Raw genomic sequence first — 26,259 nt, 5'->3', positions numbered from 1 at the left:
TGTCCAGTTTCACTTTCACATGCATCCACCTACTGGTTGGGGCTGGTCAAAGGTGGAGATTTAAAGTACTTAAGTACTGATCTGTTTCTCACCCACACCTATCATATCACTTCAGAAGACATGGATTAAACCACTGTAGTTGTTTATGGATTACTTTTATGATTACTTCTTTTTGGAACTTCAGAGTTTTGGTCACCATTCACTTGCATTGTATGGACCTACAGAGCTGATATATTCTTCTAAAAATATTTGTTTGTGTTCTGCAGAAGACAAAGTCATACACATCTGGGATGGCTTAAGGGTGAGTAAATGATGAATGAATATTCATTTTTGGATGAACTATGCCTTGAAGAACTTTCATTAGTATGATGTCATTTTCAAGCATCAGTTTGATTCTATGCTGTCATGTTACACAAGAGTTGATGAGATGCAGCTAATTGTTTTGGGCCACTGGATTCACTAGTCACTGAGCTCTAAGCAACAGTCCACACACATATGCACTCGCACACATATGCATTGTCACACAGTTGAAATGCAGTGAATGACAATCAGTAAGATGTCTGACAGGTAAGGTTTTTTTTTTTTTTTTTCTGTGAGTGAATATTTGATTTCCAGGGGCATTTTTTATCTTTACAAGGGCATTTTCCCCCTATTCTAACCTTATAAAATGACCCTGTCGTCCTTTTATGTTAAAATGTAAACAATTAATTCAATTTGTAAAATGGCATGTTTCAATAATTACAAAATTGCATGTACATAGCATATGTACACAGTTACTGAAACAAAACTTTTTTCTCAATCACATTTTTCCAAGCATTTTGGCTATTAAATTAAAATAGCCTACAAAATTAATGCACCTACATAGAGGAGATGACAGCATTTCTCCAGATTTGGAATGAGGAGCTTAAAAAAACGTAGCAACTCCTTCACGCCAATTGAATAAAACTCTGCAAAAATAAACATTTCACAATGAAAATTAGTCAGAGATTTGATTCATACACTAAAAGTGGTTAATGTAAAATTATTATTGTATTATTAATAATGTTTTATTTCACATCAAGGCTATTTATCCAGATCTTATTTTTGTTAATATTATTATTAACTAAATTGTAGCATTTGGTTACATTATATTTTGTGTTCTCTCAGACCTGATTAATTTAATAAATAAAAAAACATCCTCCCCCCCTTAATTTTGGCTTCTAGCTGTTGAGGAGGCTTTTCAGACAGACAGATGCATAAGTGAGATGAATCGATGGGCAGGTAAGTAGGCTTAAGCACAGGGAGTGACAGTGTTACTTACTACGACAGTATATTTTAAACAGATTAGTAATTTAGCATGTGAGCACGACACCGAACTGCTGTGGAGCGTGAGAAGCGAGTGTCCATTTGTGCGCATTTATGGCGCGAGCATCTGCCACTGACTCTGCACAATGGATGACACAAAGCAAATTATGTTCAGCGAAAATTCCAGTGAAGATCGTTATGTATGTATTTGGAAGTAGGCCTATAGACTATCAGATGTTATTAACAGTGGTGGAAAGAGGACTGATTTTTTTTTTTACTTAAAGGTACTGCTACAGAAGAAATAATTCACTTAAGTACAGGTAGAAGTACTGATAAATATTATGACTCAAGTAAGAGTAAATAAGTATTTTTGCCAAAAACTACTCAAGTAATTACAAGTTACTTTATGAAAATTATATTATATATTGTATATGCGCTTCCATTTTTAAGACATATTTGTTCTTGAAAGAAATTGATGCTTCCTTTCACCAAGGATGCATTAAACTGATCAAAAATACTGCCAAAATCATTAATTGCAAATTATTATTACGGTTTGAAATAATTGTTTTAAGTGGAATTTATCCAATTTTTTCCTTTACCATGATGTCAAACATATACTGTGTCACCTATTCCTTACATAAGTATTCTAAAGTGCTAATCTGGTACTCAAGAAAATGTTCTTATTATTAGAACAATTGAAAATGGTTGCGCTACCATGCAGAAATCACAATACAGTGGGTTTTTCCCCATTTACTGAGGTATTGAGTTCTTACAAGTTGCTTTACACTTTAAGTCAAATTGTGGTTTTAAAAATAGGCTAAAAGAAATACATTTCTCCTGAAATTCTATTTTCTCCTAAAGTCTGTTGTTTTAGAGAGATGAAGACTATTCCATGCATTACTGTTTTGAAAAAAGAATTCCTAACCAAGATAGAGAGGGAAGTGGACGGCCCAGATGCACAAAAAAAGACAAGTACAGTTGAAGTCAGAAGTTTACATACACTTCGGTTGAAGTCATTAAAACTCATTTTTTTAACCACTCCACAGATTTCATATTTGCAAACTATAATTTTGGCAAGTCTTTAGGACATCTACTTTGTGCATGACACAAGTCATTTTTCCAAAAATTGTTTACAGACAGATTGTTTACATTTTAATTGACTATATCACAATCCCAGTGGGTCAGAAGTTTACACACACTAAGTTAACTGTGCCTTTATGCAGCTTGGAAAATTCCAGAAAAGGATGTCAAGCCTTTAGACAATTAGACAATTAGCTTATGATAGGAGGTGTACTGAATTGGAGATGTATCTGTGGATGTATTTTAAAGCCTATCTTCAAACTCAGTGCCTATTTGCTTGACATAATGGGAAAATTAAAAGAAATCAGCCAAGACCTCAGAAAAAAAATTGTGGACCTCCACAAGTCTGGTTCATTTTTAGGAAAAATCTGTACAAACAATAGTACACAAGTATAAACACCATGGGATCACACAGCCATCATACCGCTCAGGAAGGAGACGCATTCTGTCTCCTAGAGATGAACGTAGTTTGGTGGGAAAAGTGCAAATCAGGCCCAGAACAACAGCAAAGGACCTTGTCAAGATGCTGGAGGTAACAGGTAGACAAGTATCTATATCCACAGTAAAACGAGTCCTATATCGACATAACCTGAAAGGCTGCTCAACAAGGAAGAAGCCACTGCTCCAAAACCGCCATAAAAAAGCCAGACTACAGTTTGCAAGTGCACATGGGGGCAAAGATATTACTTTTTGGAGAAATTTACTCTGGTCTAATGAAACAAAAATGTAACTGTTTGGCCATAATGACCATTGGTGAAGAACACCATCCCAGCTGTGAAGCATGGGGGTGGCAGCATCATGTTGTGGGGGTGCTTTGCTGCAGTAAGGACTGGTGCACTTCACAAAAAAATGGCATCATGAGGAAGGAAAATTATGTGGAAATATTGAAGCAACATCTCAAGACATCAGTCAGGAAGTTAAAGCTTGGTCACAAATGGGTCTTCCATATGGACAATGACCCCAAGCATACTTCCAAAGCTGTGGCAAAATGGCTTAAGTACAACAAAGTCAAGGTATTGGAGTGGCCATCACAAAGCACTGACCTCAATCTGATTTGAAAATTTGTGGGCAGAACTGAAAAAGCGTGTGCAAGCAAGAAGGCCTACAAACCTGACTCCGTTACACCAGTTCTGTCTGGAGGAATGGGCCAAAATTTCAGCAACTTATTGTGAGAAGCTTGTGGAAGGCTACCTAAAACATTTGACAATTTAAAGGCAATGATACCAAATACTAATAAAGTGTATGTAAACTTCTGAACCACTGGGAATGCGATGAAAGAAAGAAATGCTAAAATAAATAATTCTCTCAACTATTATTCTGACATTTCACATTCTTAAAATAAAGTAGTGATCCTAATTGACCTAAGACAGGGAATGTTTTCTACAACTGATTGTCAGGAATTGTGAAAAACTGAGTTTAAATTTATTTGGCTAAGGTGTATGTAAACTTCTGACTTCAACTGTAAATCACAGTCTCTAGTTTGAGAAACAGACTCCTCAGGTCTTAAACAAGCAGCTTCTAAATGCCAAAGACCTGCATTGCTGCAAGAGGATTCTTGGACAAACTGAACATTTTAAGAATACAACATTTATTTAAATAGAAATAGCCATTTGTAACATTTGAAATGTCTCTAAATCATTTCTAAACTACATAATGTGCATTGTGACTGAAACATTCCTATTTCAGGTTTATTCTCATTCATGTATGTCCAAGTGTTTTGGCTATTAAGTTAACATACTGTACAAAACTAATATAATACAATATCATAGAGGAGGACATTTATCCTCTATGATATTGCAGCAATTATCCAGATATGGAATGAGATTATTAAGCAAACTGTTATCAACTCCTACATGCCAACTGAATGAATTAGGCCAAAAATAAACATTTCACACAGTGCTTAAGGAGAGATATGATTGATTCAAACATTAAAAGTGGATGTTCTGTATATGTATTATTGTATTACAGTTGTAATAATAAAGTCTTAATTAACATTATGGTTATTTAACATATTGAGATATTATTTTTAAGTAAATTGTAGCATTTGATTACAATATGTTTTGTGTCCCTTGCACACTTTTGGTCTCTAGCGGGTGAGGCTTTTTAGACAGATAAACAGCAGCACAGGGCAGGGAAGTATAGTACAACACCGTGAGCAAGAGTGTTACCCGCTAGGACAGTTTTTGAACAACAGGGGGTGAACGATTACAGAATTTAACGCGGGAGTACAATACCGAACTGATGCAGACTTAGTTGCAGAGAGCTCGTCTGTGCGTGGGATGGTGCGAGGAACTGGACGGTGGGGAAAAAAAATCATGTTCAGTGAAAAGTCAAAAGAAGTTTGCAGTGTACAGTATTTAATTGTAACTATATCAGATATTATTAATAAAACACAGGAACATGTTGCGTGGGCCTTTTTTGCCCCCATATTTTTAATTTTTTTGATATTTTTGTCAATTGTAATTTCCGACACTATTGGCATTGTATCTTTCTATGGTATTTAAAAGTTTGTTTTAGACATATAGTAGCAAGTAAACCTGATATCCCCACATATGTCAAACTACATTGTGTTAATGTTTAACACATTTAAAACATTGCCTACCTTAAAAACAAGTGAAGTTTGATCGGTGGTTAAACGTGTTCAGACGGTTCCCTCGTACCTGAATGAACGGCTCCTTTCCAGAATAAAATGAAATTATAGTTCTTGTATAGTGATAGGTCTGAAAGTCTTGGAGAAACTAGAGAAGAGAGGACACCGGCAGCAGTTTATGCAAGCTGCTGTGTTCATGATGCTTCTGTCGTGCCGCGCACAGCACGTTTTAGTTTATAAACAGATTTAGTGTGTATAATTATAATTTCTTCTTCCCAAAAAACTTCCCAAAAATTCAGAAATATTATATATATTTTTTTTTAACTTTGTAATTGTGGTGAAAAATAAATGTAGTGAAGTTGAATACTTCATTTTTAATCAACTCAAGTAAAAGTACAATTATTTATTTATACTTAAAAAAAAAAAAAATAGAAAATATGTGAAAAAAGTACTCAAGTACTGTAATAAGAGTAGTTGTAATTCATTACTTTCCACATCTGGTTGTTAATAAAACAATAAGAACTCTTTTGCCCCCATATTTTGAATTTAGGGGGCATTTTTGCCCAGAGCCCCCGTTAATTTCTGACCCTGGATGGAACACTAAAGACATGGAGATGATGAGAGAAGTAACAGGTGTTTAAGTGTCTCTTCGCCATGCAGCTGGTACACAAAGCATTTTTGCTGTTTCTGCCTTTCTTGTCAAATGTGCTGCACTTAGGGTTGCAGCGGTATACCGGTTTCATGGTATATCGTGATACTGTGAGACCATGATATTTTCTGAGACTGTTATCGTACCATGAAAATCTCATACTGTTGCAAGCCTAGCTGCACTATGACTAATGATGGAGTGCCAAGATACGAAAGGCATCAAAACTATAGATCGCTCCAACGTCACAAGCTTGCAAGTTTAACTGCTTTGTTAAATATTAACAGGAGCGATGGTTTTATCGCGTCACTCGCTAATGGAGGTGCAGTGTAACGGCATTTGCATGTCGAATTAACAGGTTTAGAAAATTATATACATCTGTAACATCTTAAGTTCAGTAACTATCTGACAAAGTGCTCCCACTTTGCGCGCTCACACTAAACTTAAAAAATGCTCAACGCGCTGCTGACAGCTGCACGTGAGAGAGGGAGAGAGTGTATTTACTAGTTTAAGTTTTTAAGATTAAGTTTATTGATTTGATTTGTTCATCTGTATCTATTGGTTTAATAATTCACAGCTGCACTGTAAAGTGAATAAAAGTGTGCAGGAATTTCCCACGCTATGAATGTGGAACTTGCGGGAATGGTTAAAATGTTGCGCTATGCCTGCAATCCAGCGCCACGTTTCAGGCCCTGGAATATGTATGAGTATTACTGCATGCAGATGTGTGTGTGTGTGTGTGTGTGTGGGTTGATTGAGTCACACATGAGAGAGAGAGAGAGGAAGGAGTGAATGCTCTGCTGCACTAGGACTGTAAGATGAATGAACTCTGCAGCAGGAGCTGAGGACCTCCTAAAGACCAAACACACGCACACACACACACCTACCTTCAGACAGGCTGAATTTATATTAATTCATGCTGAGAACATGCGAGACTGTAGATTCATGCACAGCACACATTCTGTACATTATATGAGTCATGCTAGACTACCTTTCTATCTCTCTCTCACACACACAGAGTTGGAATGGCCCTATGTGAATTAGTTCTAAACATCCCCCACACCTTGCAACTGTATTTATTAAAAATTAAATAATTTGATAATGTTTTCAGCTGTGAATAAGAGTGAAGTACTCAGTTTTACCAATATTTAAATCCATTTAGTAGAATTCTGCAGATTTTCCCCCATGCTTGCGATGTCTTGGCTGTGTGCTTAGGGTCGTTGTCCTGTTGGAAGGTGAACCTTCGGCCCAGTCTGAGGTCTTGAGCACTCTGAACCAGGTTTTCATTAAGGATATCTCTGTATTTTGCTGCATTCAGCTTTCCTTCAAACCTGACCAGTCCCCCAGTCTCTACTGCTGAAAAACACCCCCCACCGCATGATGCTACCACCACCATGCGTCACCTTTTGGATGGTATTGCGCAGGTTATGAGCAGTGCCTGGTTTCCTCCAGACATGACACTTGGAATTGAGGCCAAACAGTTCAATCTTCATTTCATCAGGCCAGAGAATCTTGTTTCTCACAGTCTGAGAGTCTGTAAGGTGCTTTTTTTTTTTTTTTTGGCAAATTTCATGCAGGCTTTCATGTGTCTTGCACTGAGGAGAGGCTTCCGTCTGGCCACTCTGCCATAAACCCAGATCGATGGAGTGTTGCAGTGATGGTTGTCCTTCTGCAAGTTTCTCCCATCTCCACACATGATCTCTGGAGCTCAACCAGAGTGATCATCGGGTTCTTGGTTACCTTTCTTACCTAGGCCCTTATCCCCCAATTGCTCAATTTGGCCGGGCGGCCAGCTCTAGGAAGAGTCCTGGTTGTTCCAAACTTCTTCCATTTAAGAATTCTGGAGGCCACTGTGCTTTTGGGAACCTTCAATGCAGCCGAAAATCATTATTGGGTATGGAGTGTAGCCTGATGAGAAAATTGTTTTATTATTGTTGATAAGCATTTTACCCTCCCTCGGGCCTGATGTCACTCTGCTTACATTTACGATACAGTTTACAGTCCATAAATGTTATTAATGTTGACAAATTATGCATCTTTTGAAAAGTCTAATGGTTCAATAACATATTCGGTCTGTTTCACGATAGAAATGCTCTAGCAACAGTAATATAGATATTTGCATCAGGAGTACAAATCAAAACGTGAAATCAAAACGGGACTTCATACCTTTATTATGAAAAAGTGATTGCCAGATGAAGCCAATCTGCCACACTTGGGAAATTACCCATGACAAGCGTCCGGTGAAAAACATACAATATCACATTTTGTCCATAAATGTGATAAATCCGAGAAATATTGATATTCTCCATTGTTTACATGAGATTTCGCCTGAAAGAATTACCCTTCGTCATCATTCTCCAACAAATTATGTAATCTGAGCAGCATTTATGTTGTAAAACCATATATGATCTTATACATTAGAGTCTCACAAACAAAATGAGCCTGCCTCCAAAGTCTGTTTTTAAAAAATGGAGCTGTAGTTTTATTCATTATAGCCAAACAGTGCAGTTGGATTTTGTGATGTCTTGTAAGGCGCAGCCTATCGTTTTCTCTGAACACTGCCAGCCGTTGACCTTGTGGTAAAATCAGATTTCTTTATTGTCATTGTAACAAAATTACAACGAAATTCTGTATGGCTCAGTCCAGACAGCAGCTTATAAAACACAATGAAAGTAATACAAATCAATAATTTAAATCCATTGATATATAAACAAGATAAAGGTTAGGATAAAAGATAGGATAAAAGATAAGAGACTGTTGTAATCATTAAAGTGCATAATTAAATAAATAAATAAATCAAGTCAATAAATAAGGTGCACTAAAAGAATAATGATCGTAGCGTGTGTGATTCCAGTGAGGGAAGTGCTCCAACAGTCTAGACACAATGATCCTGTATAAGGATAATGGAGGCTAGAGCTCTAGGAAATAAGCTGTTCCTCAGTCTGTTTGTACGGGACTGTATTGTCCTGTATAACCTGCCGGATGGTAGAGTGTCGAACAGGGAGTGTCCAGGGAGAGTTACATCGCTGGCAATGCTTCTATCTTCCCTTTGCAGCCGACTGATGTAGACTTATCCCAGATTCGGGAGCTCAGATCCTATGACCCATTGGGCTGCTTTCACCACATGCTGTAGTTCTCTCCGGTCGGCAGCAGTGCAGCTGGCATACCACACTGTGGCACAGTAGGAGAGTAATTTTTGAGGTAGTTGTGCCTTTTTTAATTTCCGTAGGAAAAATAGTCTCTGTTGGGCCTTCTTCACCAGATAAGATGTGTGCTGTGACCAAGTCAGATCACATGAAATGTAGACTCTCAGGAACTTGAATTGCTCTACTCTTTCCACTTCCTCACCATGTATGTAGATGACAGCATGTTCTGTTTTCTTGAACCTTCTGAAGTCCACAATGGTCTCTTTTGTTTTTGTGGTGTTTAGGGTCAAGTTGTTGACCCGACACCATTGGGCAAGATGGCACACCAACTCCCTGTATGCTGTCTCATCATTGTCTGATATCAGTCCCACCAGGGTGGTGTCATCTGCAAATTTAATTATGGTGTTGGAGGAGTGGGTGGGGGTACAGTCATGCGTGAACAGGGAGTAGAGACCTGGACTGAGGGCACAGCCCTGCGGGGCTCCTGTGCTCAGGATTTTGGTAGAAGATGTGTAGTCTCCGATCCTGACATTCTGTAGTCTTTTTGTCAAAAAGTCTAAAATCCATGTGAAGAGAGAGGGGCTGAGGCTGAGGTTGCTGATTTTTGTAACCAATTTATATGGTATTATAGTATTGAAGGCAGAGCTAAAATCAATAAAAAGCATCCTTACATACGTGTTCTGGTGCTCCAGATGTGTCAGGGCTTTATGCAGTGCAATTGAAACTGCATCCTCCTCTATTGGCTCGGTAGGCAAACTGATGATGGTCAAGGTCGGGGGGGACGCCTTAATGTGTGCCAATATCAGTCTTTCGAAGCACTTCATGATAATGGAGATAAAAGCAACCAGCCTGTAGACATTCAGACATTTTGTTGTTAATTTCTTTGGCACGGGATGATGATAGATAATTTAAAACAGGTAGGGACCGTAGCCTGTCGAAGTGAGTTGTTGAATATGTTGGTAAACACATCTGCCAGCTGTTCTGCACACTCCTTCAAAACCCTTCCCTGCACTCCGTCTGGTCCAGCTTCTTTCTTGATGTCAGTTTTGGGCAAGGTGGACCTTACGTGATAGTGGTGTAGAATGAGTGCTTGCTCATTCTGTGGTGGTGCAGTAAAGGTGGTAGGGCTATTGTTTTCTTCATCAAAATGTGCAAAGAACTGGTTGAGGGAAAGCAGGGAAAGCATTGTCAATGTTGGACATAGGGCTGTTGTCACACTTGTAGTCAGTAATAGCCTCAGTAATAGCCTTAATCCCTTTCCACATACTGCGGGAGTCGTTATTGTTAAAATGCTCCTCAGTGCGCTGTTTATACTTGCGCTTTGCATCCCTGATACCCTCGTGCATTTTTGTAGGCCTCTGTGTCCCCAGATTTAAAAGCAGTATCCCGAGCCTTGAGGAGAGTTTTTACCTTGTTGTTGAGCCAGGGCTTCTGGTTGGAAAACACTTTGACAGTCCTTTTTGTAGTCACGTTGTTAGTACAAAATTTGATATATGACAGGCTGATAAGGTGTGTTCCTCTAGATTAGCCCCCTGTGCAAAGATGTCCCATTCGGTGTTTTTAAAACAATCTTGCAATGCTGGAATGCTGTCCTCCCTCCATACTTGCACAGCATTTACCTGTGGCTTAATTCTACTGATCAGTGGATTATATGATGGTAAGAGAAACACAGAGAGGTGGTCTGATAGTCCAAGGTGGCTAGATGGTGAGGCTTTGTGTGCGTTTGGAATGTTGGTGTAGACTTGGTCTATGATATTTCCCCCTCTTGTGGCAAAGTGTACATTATTATAAAACTTTGGATAAACTGACTTAAGGTTTGCATGGTTAAAGTCCCCTGCTACTATGATAGCAGCTTCAGGATGTAGTAGTCAGTTGTTGATTGATAATGTACTGCAGCCTCTCCAGCGCTAGCTTAGCTTTAGCTTGTGGAGACACATATACAGCTGTAATGATTACAGATGAAAATTCTCTTGGCAGGAAGAACAGTCTACATTTCAGCATAAAGAACTCTATGTCCTAGGAACAGTGTTTTTCAATTATTGCTGAATCTGTACACCAGTTGTCATTGATGAAGTTTCAAACTTCCCCACCTTTGTTTTTTCCAGACTCTGGTGTCCTATCTTCTCGGTAAACAGAGCAACCTACTAGCTAAATGGCACTGTTGGGATGTTTTCATTCAGCCACGTTTCTGTAATAATCATCATGCAACTGTCTATATTGTGCAAAGAGAGCCTCAGTTTAATTTCGTCCATTTTGTTGACAATCGACTGGGAGTTGGTGAGAAAGAGACTCGGAAGTGTGGGCTTATAGAGCTTAGCTTTAAGCCTGGCTCGTATCCCGGCTCTCTTACCCCGCTTTTGTTTCCTCTCTCGCTGCTGTCTGCGTCACCCCGCCGGGGGGATGATGATCTCGCTGGGGTAATAGTAGTAACAGTATCTCCTGTGGAATGCCGTTCGATTTGTTGGATTCTCTGATGGTTAACAATTCCAGTCAATCGTAGGACTTCCGTGCATCAGTTCCACACACATACAAACACACAAGTAGACATAAAAAATAAAAAACAATAAACAAACTGCTGCTACGAGGAGAGTGCCAAGCTGCTGTGTGTACGCGCAGCCATCTTTTCTCATTGTTGATGGACAGAACGTTTAGCCATTGAAAACAATTCCAACAATGTACATTATGTACAGTAAATATTGCGCCGGTAGGCTTGAGTTTATTTCTATTCTACAACGGGGGTTCCACCATTCACCAGTGAGCTATCCTGTGACGCATTTGGTGATGCACCTGTCTTTCAACACGGAAGTTGCTTCTGCATCCCGCAGTGTTGCTGTAGTATTATTATAAGTATTTATATCTATTATAAGTAATATTTTAAGATACAGGCAGTACAGTATGCAATCAAAATAATCTGTATGGCCTTAAGATTGATTTTGGAGGCTGACTGCTGTCTGTATGGCCAGCCATCAGTGTAATGTCTGTGTATGCATGGAGATAAAAGATTGTTTTTGGAGAAACTTGTGTGCACTATTTGATATTTACCCACAGTTTTAAAATAAAAACAAAAAACAACAACAAATGTTTAACATCATGAAATTGTGTCATATTTTAAAACTGAAAAAAAAAAAAAAAAGAAAATGGTAGATGTGGTATATGTAAAAGTAACTGTAATAGCTTTCTCTAGCCCTCAGATCATTTTGTTACCAAATGGCCCTTTGGAAACTCCAAGTGGCCATTTTAGGTTTTGTCAGAGAAAAAAGCTTTCAGGAACCTAATTTTTTGTTAGATCATCCTCAAATTTAAGCAGTATCACACGAGCAAGAGTGCAATATGGCTCTACATCAGCACTGCTGTGATTCGGCCACAGGCCGAATGCCATAGGTAATCACAGCATCGCTGATTTAGGGCCATTTAGGGCACAGTTCATTTAGGGCACAGTTCTACTCAGCAGTCATTGAGTCTGTCCTCTGCACTTCAATAACTGTCTGGTTTGGTTCAGCTATGAAATCAGACATCAGAAGACTACAGAGGACAGTTCGGACTGCTGAGAGGATTATTGGATGCCCCCTGCCCCCCCTTCAAGAACTATACACTTCCAGAGTGAGGAAAAAGGCTGGAAAAATCACTCTGGACCCCACTCACCCTGCCCATTACCTTCTTGAACTGTTGCCTTCTGGCCGACGCTTCAGAGCTCTGAGCACCAGAACCGTCAGGCACAGGAACAGTTTTTTCCCTCAGGCTATCCATCTCATGAACAGTTAAATTGCCCCATTGAGCAATAACTATGTGAAATACACAGTTTAGTCTTTTTTTATATTTATCCAACACATCCAACCTCTTCTGTCATTTCATTCCTCTTAAAAAAAAACAAAAACATTTGCACTGTACATAACAGATTTGTATTTTGCACTGTACAGAACAGATAACAGATTTGTATTAGATTTGCACTACGTATGTGTCTTTGTGTGTATGTACATATGTGTATAATAATTTTTATTTTTTATTATTATCTATGTCTTGCTGCTGTTTTTGTATTGTTTTTGTATTGTTGTACACTGGAAGCTCCTGTCACCAAGACAAATTCCTTGTATATGTAAGCATACTTGGCAATAAAGCTGATTCTGATTCTGATATAGCATGATTGCGAGTGTGATAATGCTTATATACAACAGTTCAATGAACAAGTAAATAAAAAAAAAAATTAGGAATAACGGAGTACAGTCATAAAAACACATTTGTGCATGGAACTACTTTCTTACGTGACGAATCAGAATCTGCTGTTGCTGGTTCAAACCAAATGATGCATCCAAGCCTTTGTTAGTAATTCAAATATGTCACTTCAGAAATAGTATCATGGCTTATGCTGTTTCTACCAAGTTATTGGATAAACAAGGATGGATGGATGTGTGTGTGTGAGAGAGAGAGAGAGAGAGAGAGAGAGAGATATGGAGCATGTGCCATCACCTGTTGCCACTCCCAAGCAGAGATGCTGTCAGCTTTCTGAAGATCAGCTTTCTCATTGAAAAAAAAGCCATCCAAGCGGGGGTATTTCTCCCTATTTCGCGGTAGCCGGTGCGCAAGAGTCATTCACTATAGACACCGCAGTCTCCTCTGCCATTTTAAATAGTGTTTCCTCTCCAGTGTGGAAAGTCCAGTAAGAGGCAAGCACCTTGAGTTTGTGTAACTAATTAGTCTGTTGTGTCTCTCAGCTGTGATGAACCGTAATGCTGAAGTTGTTAGTTTAAAGGCGTTTAAAGCTATTTCCTAGCTTTAGTAGTGTAGTAGTAATACGAGCGATCACTTAGTGCTGTTGTATGTAAACACTGACTGATGCTGACTTCACATCACCTAACTGGCTCATATTACACACAAAAATTATCTTTTGCCACCACCTGCTGGCTAACATATGTAATGTCAAAAAATTGCATGTAAAGAGACACATATACAGTAGCTCTTAACACATCTGCATGTGTTCGTTTAGGACATTTACTTTGTGCATGACACAAGTAATTTTTCCAACAATTGTTTACAGTCAGATTGTTTCACTTTTAATTGACTATTTCACAATTCCAGTGGGTCAGAAGTTTACATACACTAAGTTAACTGTGCCTTTAAGCAGCTTGGAAAATTCCAGAAAATGATGTCAAGCCTTTAGACAATTAGACAATTAGCTTCTGATAGGAGGTGTACTGAATTGGAGGTGTACCTGTGGATGTATTTTAAGGCCTACCTTCAAACTTAGTGCCTCTTTGCTTGACATCATGGAAAAATCAAGAGAAATCAGCCAAGACCTCAGAATTATTATTTTTTTGGACCTCCACAAGTCTGGTTCATCCTTGGGAGCAATTTTCAAATGCCTGAAGGTACCACGTTCATCTGTACAAACAATAGTATGCAAATAAACACCAGGTGACCACGCAGCTATAATACAGCTCAGGAAGGAGATGCATTCTGTCTCCTAAAAATGAACGTATTTTTGTGCAAAAAGTGCAAATCAATCCCAGAGCAACAGCAAAGGACCTTGTGAATATGCTGGAGGAAACAGGTAGACAAGTATCTATATCCACAGTAAAAGAATCCTATATAACGTGTCCTGTATATATGTACATACATACACACACACACACACACACACACTTAAAAACTGTAATTAATTAAATGAGTAATCACAAACTTTATGCCGATATTTTACAGTCACATTTCCATCATCAGATGTATTGGCCATACATTATGAAACAAAAGGATGCTTGTTCATATTATGTAGACTAAGGCCTTAAACTGCCTGTACAGTTTCTGAAAGTAAGGAAAGTTTAATTGAGTTGTGCAGCTGACATATGCCTGACTCACTCAACTAACCCAGAGCATCAGGATACACCATGAGCACAGCATTACGACATATGGACACTGATGAAACTTTCATGCCTTTACCCACTGTTTTCTGCTGTAAGCAGCACAAGTGTTGGAAAACTTTCAAAAGTGCCACTTTTAGAGCTACTGGAAATTAGTGTACTGTATGTTTATCTGTGATGTTCTCCAAGAGGATTATGGAAAAAAAATGTGACCAGAGATGGAAACGTGAGTCTAAAGGCCCTTGTTCGTTGTATATAGATATGGACAGGATCAGCTTCTCTTCCATTTTGTTTAAATTTTTGCACCACTCAAGTAATGATCATGCAAATTGTCTAGTGATCATTGGCTATGCCGAGACGTAGCGGCACGCAGAAAACCAAAGTATACTTAGACCTTTAGACTTGGCCTTGTAAGACTTAAGACTTTTCTTGATGTTGGCGCTGAAAAGCACAGTGCCATACCTCAAAACTTCCATTCATAATCATCTAATGATGGTTTAAATGCTAATGAGTGGCACAGTACAAATGAAACATGACAGTAGAGATGCTGTATACAGAGGCTACAGTGTCCACTGCCACCTTTGTTTCCTCTGCAGGGCATTTCCTGTCAGAGCAATTGTGTATCTGTCAGGACTCGTCTGAGAGGGTCACCAGTGTGTTTGATTTCAGAATGATGGAGGGGGACACACCTGCTGTCCCTGGGAGTGTGTCACAATGGTTTTCTCACTGAGGAACCATCACAGCTGGTGTCTCCTTTGAGACGGATCACCATAATACTGGATGACAAGCCCACCTCATCCTGTTTCTCACATTGGTTAAAGATCAGGGCTTATGGCCAGAAGGTTGTAGGTTCGAATCTCGCAAAGGTTGATCCTTAAGCCATTTCCAAGTGCTCTTGATTAAGACACTTGACCTCAGGTTACTCTGAGAGGAATTTGTATAGTCTCTCTTACTTGCTTGCATATTTCTGTGTATTCTGAATCTTAAAAGGATAGTTCACCCAAATATGAAAATCCTGTCATATTTACTCACCCTAATGTCTGTCCAAACCCGTATGACTTTCTTTTTGTCCGTGGAACACATAAGGACATGTTTATTAGATTGCTGGGTGCTCTTCAGGTTTTAAAAATTATGAAAACTACAATTAAAATGGTTCCTTCGACTAGTGTGCTTTATTCCAGGTCTTTTAAAGCCATACAATTGCTATGCACGAGGAACAGACCGAAATTTAAGTTATTCGCTATTCGCTGAAAATCTTACCCAATGCTGTAACTCTGCAACGTCGCTTGCGTGTATTTAAACTTAACTCGCAAAACTGTGTCACATCATTTTATACAGTATGTCTTGTATCCGATCACGACACGACAAATTTGAAAGTGTGGGAGCGCAAATGAGATTTGAGAGCTGTTGTGGAGGGAAATGTTTTCTGTGAATAATCATGATTTTTTGGTAGAAAACAGATTTTGATACAATTATCCATGGTTTTACTTGAGTAATACTGTAGTATCCATAAAGGAACCATGGTTTTACTATACTAATATTGTAGTAACATGGTAAATCTTGTAGTTACAATGATTTTACAACAAAGACCATGGTTAAACTATTGCTGTAGTTAAACCATGGTTTATTTTCATAAGGGTTAACTATGGTATTACTAAAGTAACCATAGTAACCACAAAATTATGATTTTTATTACCATGGTTTTCGTTTTCATGTATTTTTGCTATGGTTTTACTACAGATAATATAGTTGAACTGTAATTAATATAGTAAAACCATGGTAAATGTTTGTGGTTGCTATGGTTTTACTACAAATAGTGTTGTTCAGCTATGGCTACTGTTGTAAACTATGGTTAAATTATTGAAAGGGAACTCAAAGTGCGAGGGAGCCAAAAATCAGACCAAAAATTTCCTTCCCATCTTCTAAGGCAGGGGTTTTCAAATTAGGGTCCGGGGGCCCCAAGGGGGCTGCAAAGGGGTGCTTGGCTGTCTGCGGAAAATTTGAAAGAAAAGGATTTTAGAAAATTAAACTTTTAGGGCAGTCAAAGTTAACTTGTCAGCTTAAGATATTAATTAAATATGTTTAACATGTTAATATTCAGCACCGTTTTACTGAATTGTACATTTCATATAACCGTTTCATTCTTAGTAAAGACTGTTTGGAATTTCTTGAGATTAATCGAACATTTCTTTTATTCTATAAAAGATGCACTTTCAATTTAATGAAAAGTAATTATTTTCAAAATAATATTTGAATTGAATTTAATGTTTTGGCTTTTGTACAATGACTATATAAATGTTCAGTTATTACATTTTGCGAACAAGATTTTTCATTTATAATATTACGCGTACTATTTTTTTTACAATGGCTGTTTATACATGAAAATATAAACTGTAGATGCAATTATATTTTCGGAGGGAGGCTCCGCAAGTTAAGCATCCTGTTGAGGGGTCCTTGGCATCAAACGTTTGAAAACCCTTCCCCTGAGGAGCTCTGTACAGTTCATTTCCATTGTATGGAAAAGATTCTCAAATTCTGCCATACATCTCCTTTTGCATTCCAAGGGAGATAGAAAGTCATATAAGTTTATAACGATATGAGGATGAGGATTTGCTGGGTGAACTACTCCTTTAATGTCTGCACAGAATAATGCTATTTTATTTTATTTTTTATAAACTGTTATCAGTATATCGCACAACATCAATAGCATGTTATTAAGTACAATAACCTGCCATCATTGTTTCTGAAGAGTCGATTATACCCGCTAACTGGATCTCTATTAACCACACACACTCACACTTAATGAGTCTCGACCTTCCTTGTCCTGGGGTAAAAGGAACATTCCCAAAATATAATTTGAGTTGTAATAGGATTTTAATCAAGCTTTTAATCTATTATGGACCCCACCGCTGCCCCCACCCCTGCTTTCCTGTGGAAGCCACAATGTCAGAAAGCGTTTCCACGCTTTACTTTGAATGTGAACAGTGCTGGAGCGAGCCGAGAAAAGCTGTTAAATACTGCCAGACCCAACCCCAAATCCTTAATGCGGAGGAATTTAGCCCCTAATTAAACCTTAATATCATGTCAATTCAAATTAGTGCGGCTGGAGGCGAGCGGAGCAGCGACTCCGGCCCTTTTCTTTTTTTACGTTTCTCTCCCTCACTCTCTGGAGAGAGGCAAACACAAAGAGGAGAGAAATGTCAGCAGGGAATGACTTGATAGATTAGAAATATTAAGGTCTATTAAATGGAAGTGTGTGTGCTGAGCGGAGCAGTTAAATGTGTGCTGTGACCCTGAGGGATGCTGACTTTCGTGCTGTTCACCCAGACTCTCAAATCACCCACAAACACACTGCCTCATTCTGCCCTGGCTGCTGGTGCTCTTGTGCCCTGTACGGGGCGGAGGTGCTCTGTTTCCAACTTGGGGAGAGATCATTTCATCATGGCAATAATATAATTTGTTGGGAATATTCAGTTCCAATATATTCTTGCAGTCTGTAACTAAAATGTGCTATGTAGTCTCGCATAGCTAAGCTTTCAAACACTCTGGACAAGAACTGCCCACTTAGGGTCTTTACACAGTAGAGTTAACACTACATTAGGGAACACTGAAAATATTTATTTTTTCCTATGGGGATGGTGCATCAAAAAGACATTAATGGAAAACTGAAGGGCCTGCGAAATTGATGCTCCGTCATTCAAGCATTGCCTTTAAATTGTTTAACTTGGGTCAAACGTTTTGGGTCAGGTTTGTAGGCCTTCTTGCTCACCCTTTTTCCTCCAAACATATGGTCATTATGGCCAAACAGTTACATTTTTGTTTCATTAGACCAGAGGACATTTCTCCAAAATGCAAGATCTTTGTCCCCATGTGCACTTGTAAACTGTAGTCTGGCATTTTGTATGGCCTTTTTGGAGCATTGGCTTCTTCCTTGCTGAGCAGCCTTTCGTGTTATGTTGATAGGACTCATTTTACTGTGGATATAGATACTCGTCTACCTGTTTCCTCCAGCATCTTCGCAAGGTCCTTTGTCATTGTTCTGGTATTGATTTTGCACTTTTCATACTAAATTACGTTCATCTCTAGGAGACAGAATGCAACTCCTTCCTGAGCGGTATGATGGCTGCGTGGTCTCATGGTGTTTATACTTGCGTACTATTGTTGTACAGATGAACGTGGTACCTTCAGGCATTTGGAAATTGCTCCCGAGGATGAACCAGACTTGTGGAGGTCCACAATTTTGTTTCTGAGGTCCTGGCTGATTTCTTTTGATTTTCCAATGATGTCAAGCAAAGAGGCACTGAGTTTGAAGGTAGGCCTTAAAATACATCCACAGGTACACTTCCAATTCAGTACACCTCCTATCAGAGGCTAATTGTCTAAAGGCTTGACATCCTTTTCTGGAATTTTCCAAGCTGCTTAAAGGTACAGTTAACTTAGTGTATGTAAACTTCTGACCCACTGGAATTGTGACTATAGTCAATTAAAAGTGAAACAATCTGTCTGTAAACAGTTGTTTTAAAAATTACTCATGTCATGAACAAAGTATATGTCCTAAACGACTTGCCAAAACTATAGTTTGCTAATATTAAATCTGTGGAGTGGTTAAAAAATGAGTTTTATTGACTTCAGCCTAAGTGTATCTAAACTTCTGACTTCAACTGTACATCCTGCAACTCCGTAACAGTAGTTCTAGGGTGACTCTTGATCAGGATTAAATTGGCAAGCTTTGCATTAGAAGCCAGGATCCTCGAACATTATACTATCATACTTTGAGACTAAAATATGTAATAATAAAAACTGTAAAACGTAACGAGATGAGACATTTCATTCATGAATGAACTGAATGTGCTGGCAAACTCATTTGCGAACAAAAATAATAAATTGAAGATCTGCTGACTGACTGAGGAGGCAAGTCGTTCATTTCAGCAAGCAATCGCAGTCATTCTCGAATAAAAGGGGCCGGATGAATTATGAAAAGAAGTGAGTGATGACCACACATTACAATAGCAATGTTTCCATCCAAGTTGCGATTTGTAATTTATGCAAAAAACCATAATATCACAAAAAACAATGTGCGACTAAAGACACGTTTCCATCCCATGTGTTCAAAAGAACAAAATCGTCTCATCTGGGGACATTGTAGCCACTGTGACACTTTTATTAATAAAATACTCATGGTTTAGAGCACGCAGACAAAACACTGTAAAGAACTTTGTCTCATGTCTGGGAGCGACAGCACATAACACAGTTCTGGGACCAATCTGTGTGTGCGCGTTCCTCCATCTTTATGACTTTGCTGTGTGGATCTATAAGATATTTTTCAAGTGTCAGTAAACCTGCTCTTCCGCACACTTCAAGTTTGTATTCGACTTATTTTTCTTTGTGAAATCTAAGCAGGCTTTGGATTTTCTAGACACCGTTTTTTCAGGATGACCAGAGCAACATTTCAGATGCGATTGATTGATTGATCCGCTGGTTAGTCCGGTTATGAATAAGTTATTCAGTCACATGACTTATTTGATGCACATCTTGTTTTCCTAATAAATTAAATCGGAGTTTATTCAGTAAATGTGTTTCCATCATAATTATCATCAGAAATTATCAATGAACGAATCTGAACAAATTTTTTTGGTGAATGGATTCAAAAGATTTGAGTCACTGGGATGAATCAAAATCCCCACAACTACATGACACCAGTTCTAACTCTGTGGCTGCGCTGCTTGTGAGGTTTGTTGAGGCGCACTGACTGCCCCCTGCTGAAGCGGCTCCTAAATACGAAGTTACATGTACTTCAAGCTTGAATTGCTCCGATAGAAGGAAAATTGGCATGTTTATTATGGAATTTACATATGGGTCAGGAGGCATGATTAATTGTTAATTTTTTTAAATATAATTAACTACACTACATTAACACATTAAATCGACAGCCCTAGTAAAAACACAAGACAAAAAATCTGATTTGTGTCAGTATACTGGATCTGTACATTGTAAATGTGGTCTAATAGACCAACCATTATTATTATTGTTATTTTTTATAGTAGTATATTATCTTAATGACTGTTTACTTGAATAATAACTTAAGAAAACAATGCTTTATTTTGACAAATACTTGGAGGCTACATGCCATTGTTTTATTACTGGTTTATTACTGACTGCTGAAATTTTGGTATTGCAAAAACCCTACAAGTTACACTTGAACAATCTGTCTTTATCTGTGCTTATATAGCATATATATATATATATATATATATATATATATATATATATATATATATATATATATATATATATATATATATATATATATTCAGTATACTGTATGTGATTTAAACTCGCAGGGCAGTTTGAGGTGTGTGAAAGATTTCATTTCCAGCTCGTTTGTTTGTTTCAGCACGGTGACGTCAGCCGTCTTCACCGTGGGAGACAACGTGGTGTCGGGAAGTGATGATCGCACCGTCAAGGTGTGGGACCTGAAGAACATGAGATCTCCGATCGCTACCATCCGCACAGACTCAGCCGTTAATAGGTAAGAGCAACAGGTTGGTGAGGTGTAAGACAGCTTCCTGAGACTGTTGTTTCTGAACAAGCAGGTACAATAAATTGCCTGTTTTGGAAACTTCTGTGACTCCAACATTGTAGTTCTTTGAAAAGTTGTTCTGAAAAGATTTAAGGCCCAGTGAAAAGGATTGACAAATGTAGTTTTCTTTCCCATGTTGATAATTCCCTGTTGATAAAGAAAGTTTGGGTGGGACATAAAGGGCTCTTCCTGTACTTTAAATACCCAGTAGGTTTTAGTGTTCAGTAATGAACCTTGATTTGATATGTGCTATAGTAGTTAGAGGGTGGTGGTATTTGTAATTAGGAGGAAGGTCCTTTTTCACTCTGGAGAGCATTTTATTAGACTACATTTTTTTATATTCCCCTGAGTGCAAGTCCAGTTTTCCTGATGAGAAAGACTGTACATTTTAAATGTGTATATCGGATTAATTATTTCAGATGATTTTGTCAACTTTTAAGAGTAGACTAGCTTAAGATAACAGACACGTGTCAGATTTGATGTCACAGGGTCTTTTTTACGACCCAACCAAGAAATGTATAGAAGAAACTCTAGATTTGGATAAAATTTGTGGTTGATAGATTATTGTCTGTCGATTGATTCTTGGTTTATTATTTTCTGGACCATTTTTTATCGTGTTGAGTGATGTTTTTTTTGTTGTAACGTGCAGGATAAGTGTCTCTGCGAACCAAAGAATTATCGCTCTACCACATGACAACAGACAGGTCAGACTGTTTGACATGAATGGAGTCCGTCTGGCCCGTCTCCCACGGAGTAATAGACAGGTACGTGTCTTGCGGAGAGAGGAGGTTTTATTACCTCTTTTATTTATTTTTATTTTGCTCCACTGCTGTCAGATTGTCTTGCACACTTTAAGCACCACACAGCAAATTGAATTGTTTCTTCTTATGGACAGTGTCTCACCCTAGTGAGTTGCCTACCTTGATAGTTTTTTCTTTTGACCATGATGGGGATCATTTCAACTCAATTGTCTCAATGTAGGTACTGATAATGCTATAAAAACTGAACATATAATCATAAATAAGAATATACAGTGGAAAATCCCCATAATATAATATAATATAAAGATTTTAATAACTTTTAGTTAGAATGCCGTTTATGTTACTACCCATGTCGCCAGCAGATGACAAGTTAGCTCACTAGGTTTTGAGAGGCAGCCATTGCCTGTACTTTCAAATGAGCTAGTTTTGTACTTTTGTATTTGTCCTGACAAATGTGTTGCATTTAATGCACAGGGACATCGCCGCATGGTGTGCTGCTCCGCATGGAATGAAGAGAACCAGGCCTGTAATCTTTTCACCTGTGGCTTCGACCGACAGGCCATCGGCTGGAACATCAACATCCCCGCCCTGCTGCAAGAGAAGTGATGCGTTCACACCCACAACCCGCATATACAAGCTTACCACGGCCCATCCACACAAACGCCACTGACTCCTCAAGCACATTCTTCAGTGCAACACCTGCAGTAGACTTAAAGTACATTCACGTTGGTGTCTACAGTCACTGTTCTCATTAAATCTCATCCTTTCATGCCTTGAGCAATGTATGTGATGTCCGTGGAAGACAAAAGAGTCGTTAGATTCAAGCACCTGATGTTTAATTTCATGGAGATTGTGCATCTAGCTCTGTGCTGTTCGCTCTGAGGTCATATAGTGTGGTGAACTGGCTCCTTGTCTTGTTACCTTATTTTTACATGTTTGCATGATTTTGCAAGCCAGGGACATTGCCGAAACGTTCCGTCATGGCCTGTTGCTGTTACGCTCAAATCATTTTTCACTTTAGTGGTATTTTTGTTGTGCAATGTTCAGTTTGTTCTATGCACAGGTAACATTTTATTTTACGATTGTATTTTAGATTTTGTTTTTTTGTATAGACATTTGCCTTGATTTTATAGAGACATGCCTTTGCTTGTAACATTCAAGAGACAGAGCGCTCTGCCTTTGTGAAAGGAAATCCGCAATCATATTTACAGATCCACACCTTGATGTTCTGATTGGAACTGCAGTTAAAGCGGCCAATCGGCTTCTATTAGTATTGCCGGCAGTCCATTTGCATGACAAACCCAGCTTTCTGTCAGATATGTGATGCTAAATGCTGTATATTTGCTGTGAAATCTTGTTCAACCGAATGAAAACAAAAAAGAAGACTTTGCAAGACTTTGTAAGTAATGTGGCTGTTTTTGGAGCCCAAGTTTGATGTACATTTGATGTTCAATTTAATTTCAAGGGCCTTCAAGTCGTGTAAAAGTAAATATCTGAATTAATGTTAGTCAGATGAAGATATTTGATTTCACAACAAATTCACATCTCTGTCACTGCTGGACTTTTTACATAAAAGAGACTTTTTGGCAGTGAGTGTGTTGAATATTTTAATATTTGTCTGTAATTTTGGACCAAACAAGGTTGATGATTTACTTTGTGTGAGCTACTGATGCTTTACGGGTTTGCAGACGTACCTGTTTTGGACTTCTTGTGATGTGTGAACCACTGTACTTAGCTGTGTCTCCAGAAAACATTGCTAAAGATGCAGTCACTCACTCCAATGAGATTCTAGACATTTAGAATCTTTAAAGGTGCAGTATGTAACAATTTTCATGTAATATTCGCCTTTTTTTGCCAATGTGTGAACGGCTTGTAACGCAACTTAAAAAATGAGTCCTTCCCGGACTTCCTAGTTTGCCTATTAAAGCCTGTAGACTGATTTTCATGTGAAGGGAGCGGGTCGCTTTTGCCGGGAAAATCCAAAGGATGTGACGTTTATGCGCGCTCCCGCGAGCCTTCTACTGAATCCCGTCTGGCTAAGCGGGAACGTGATCATGGTCGAGCGAAAACTAGAGTGAACATCGACAGGGCATTTGATTCCTGGAGGGACCTTCATTCGGTTTTGGGAATCAAAACTGACCCTGAATTGGCGTTCTTCTTACTGGACAGGTAAGCTTACATAACTGCAAAGCATGTGAAATATAGTGCCATAAGGATTGATCTGTGTAATTTTAGCTAACTTGATCTTGCCTGCTAACGCTGACAAACTGCAAGTTACCTTGCTTCATAACTTTCAAATAATTTCCACGATCTTCTCTTTATGCTAAAAGTCAGGTATACAGGATAAATTTAAGCAAATATGCTGGTTTCTTGATTGTAGTACAACATATGACATACAAAACATACAATAGTGCAACATAACAGTGCAGTGCTATAGTAAACTGTCTGGTATAGTTCGGTAGTATGTAGCTGTATGTGTGTATCAGTATGCAATGTTAGCTGATAAGTAGTTTTAGTTTAGTCTCAAAGTTTGTAGTAAAACAGTCATAACTGTAATTTTAATTATGCTACCTCATCTGTCAGCATGATGCCGGTGAATCACGTTCAGTCTCTCTGTACGTTACGTCATTGTTTTGGTCGATGCTCGCATCCCTATGGAGTGTGTGCATGAGTGCGAGCACGAGCAACGGGTAGCTGGCTGCAGTTCACTTAACAGCCACAGGTGTCATTAATAACAAGGGTTTCTGAATCTTACATACTGCACCTTTAAATGGAAGCTTTTCCATCGGTGTTACAATCAGTATAGTTACTGCATTACTGGGCTATTACTACAACTGCATTGGAATTTATGAAAATGGAAAAGTGTTGATTGTTTATTCTTTTTTTTTTTTATGTAGACGAAACAATTCTTAGGTCCGACAAAAACAAATTATGCGATGCGTATTTGTGTGACGTCTATGTTAATTGGACTGTCTGTATTTGACTTGAGTCGCAATGTATGCAAAAACAGCATTGAAATTTTTCAGCATTTATCCAGCTCTCAAAAACACAAGTAACCATCATACACGCTGTTGACCCATCATAACGTCCTTTAAAATGTTGGAGATCTGACACTGTTAGTGGTCTTTACCTTGATATAACGTTCTGTGGAGTGTTCTGTATTGAGACATTTATTTTTATTTTATTTTATTTTAGGGCAACCTAATTTACCATATTGGAGAAACAATACACTGCATCACACAAAGACGATGTAGAATCAAAAACACTCACTTGCTGGGCTTGAAAATAAAGTGAAAGTTATTTGCAGCATTCAAGTTCTTTCTAGTTTTCATTAAACCTGCAATTTAACTTGATCAGTGTCTTTAAATAAACCATTTGACACAATAACACAATGTAAGATGAACTGTACACAACTATTGATTAAATACATTGTTGCCATGTGTTTTTCATTTTTTATTTTATTTTTTTTACTTAAAAAAAAATAACTTGAGGCAAAGTTCTGCATTTCTGTTTTTATTCACATAAACATTCTCTTTAAGGTTAATCTGAAGTGTAATTTACAGATCTTAGCAGCATATGCTTGTGGATTTAAATGTACACTTTATTGAGAGAAATCTTGTAGATATTCTTTTAATCATTTTTTTTATCTTTCAAGTCATTTTTACAATTTTTGTTTTTACAAAATGTACAGTAATTATTACAATATTGCCATTCAATCATGCCATAATATGGAATTTTGTCAGGGGTTTCTGTCGTGATTAAGAAAAAGTGAAACACAAAACACAAACCTTGTTTTACAAGTTTAAAATAACTAGTACACAAGCATTAACCGGACACATGTGCACTAACATCCTCCATTATGGACTGAAATGTATATGTCAATAGCATCAAATGAAAAAAATTATCAAAAAAACAAATAACGTGAAATGATGGGTCACATGTTTGGTTGAACACTCCGTTTAACCCTAATCTTTCTACAGGTGAAGTTTATTGCATTATAAGCAGGGATGGACAGATTCATTATTGTTTCTATATACACACACGCTTAGAAGGGGCATATAAAAAGAGAGACTTTATATATACTGTATATGTATATATTAGTCACCACTAGGTGTCCCTGTAACATCTTGAGCTGATTTAAGGGTGGCTAAGTGACATCTTAGGAAGTACTGACAAAGTGGCTTTGAAAAATATAGACTAAAAGGCTGTGAGAAAGTACACTAGGAGTTGTCATATACACAACACAACAGTGTGATTGCACATTTGAACAAATTATGCATGGTAAGGAAACTTACATAAGGAAATTTAAATAATGTTCACAAT

The 26,259-nt window shown here is 38.1% G+C and overlaps 1 protein-coding gene across 6 annotated transcripts in view; it reads left to right on the top strand.

Annotated features, from left to right (window-relative positions):
- Positions 1-25,245, top strand: part of LOC127434273 (WD repeat-containing protein 37) — a 67,184-nt gene extending 41,939 nt beyond the window's left edge. For all 6 annotated transcript variants that reach the window (XM_051686888.1, XM_051686892.1, XM_051686890.1 and 3 more), the window contains 3 exons: positions 20,990-21,124; positions 21,825-21,939; positions 22,411-25,245. In XM_051686888.1, coding sequence (XP_051542848.1) covers positions 20,990-21,124; positions 21,825-21,939; positions 22,411-22,542 — 382 coding nt within the window. In that variant the 3' untranslated portion in view covers positions 22,543-25,245. The remainder of the gene's footprint in view (positions 1-20,989; positions 21,125-21,824; positions 21,940-22,410) is intronic.
- Positions 25,246-26,259: the final 1,014 nt, after the last annotated feature.

Source organism: Myxocyprinus asiaticus, chromosome 44, assembly GCF_019703515.2.
Source record: "Myxocyprinus asiaticus isolate MX2 ecotype Aquarium Trade chromosome 44, UBuf_Myxa_2, whole genome shotgun sequence".
Lineage (NCBI taxonomy): Eukaryota > Metazoa > Chordata > Actinopteri > Cypriniformes > Catostomidae > Myxocyprinus > Myxocyprinus asiaticus.
This window is presented reverse-complemented; position numbering and strand designations above follow the sequence as displayed.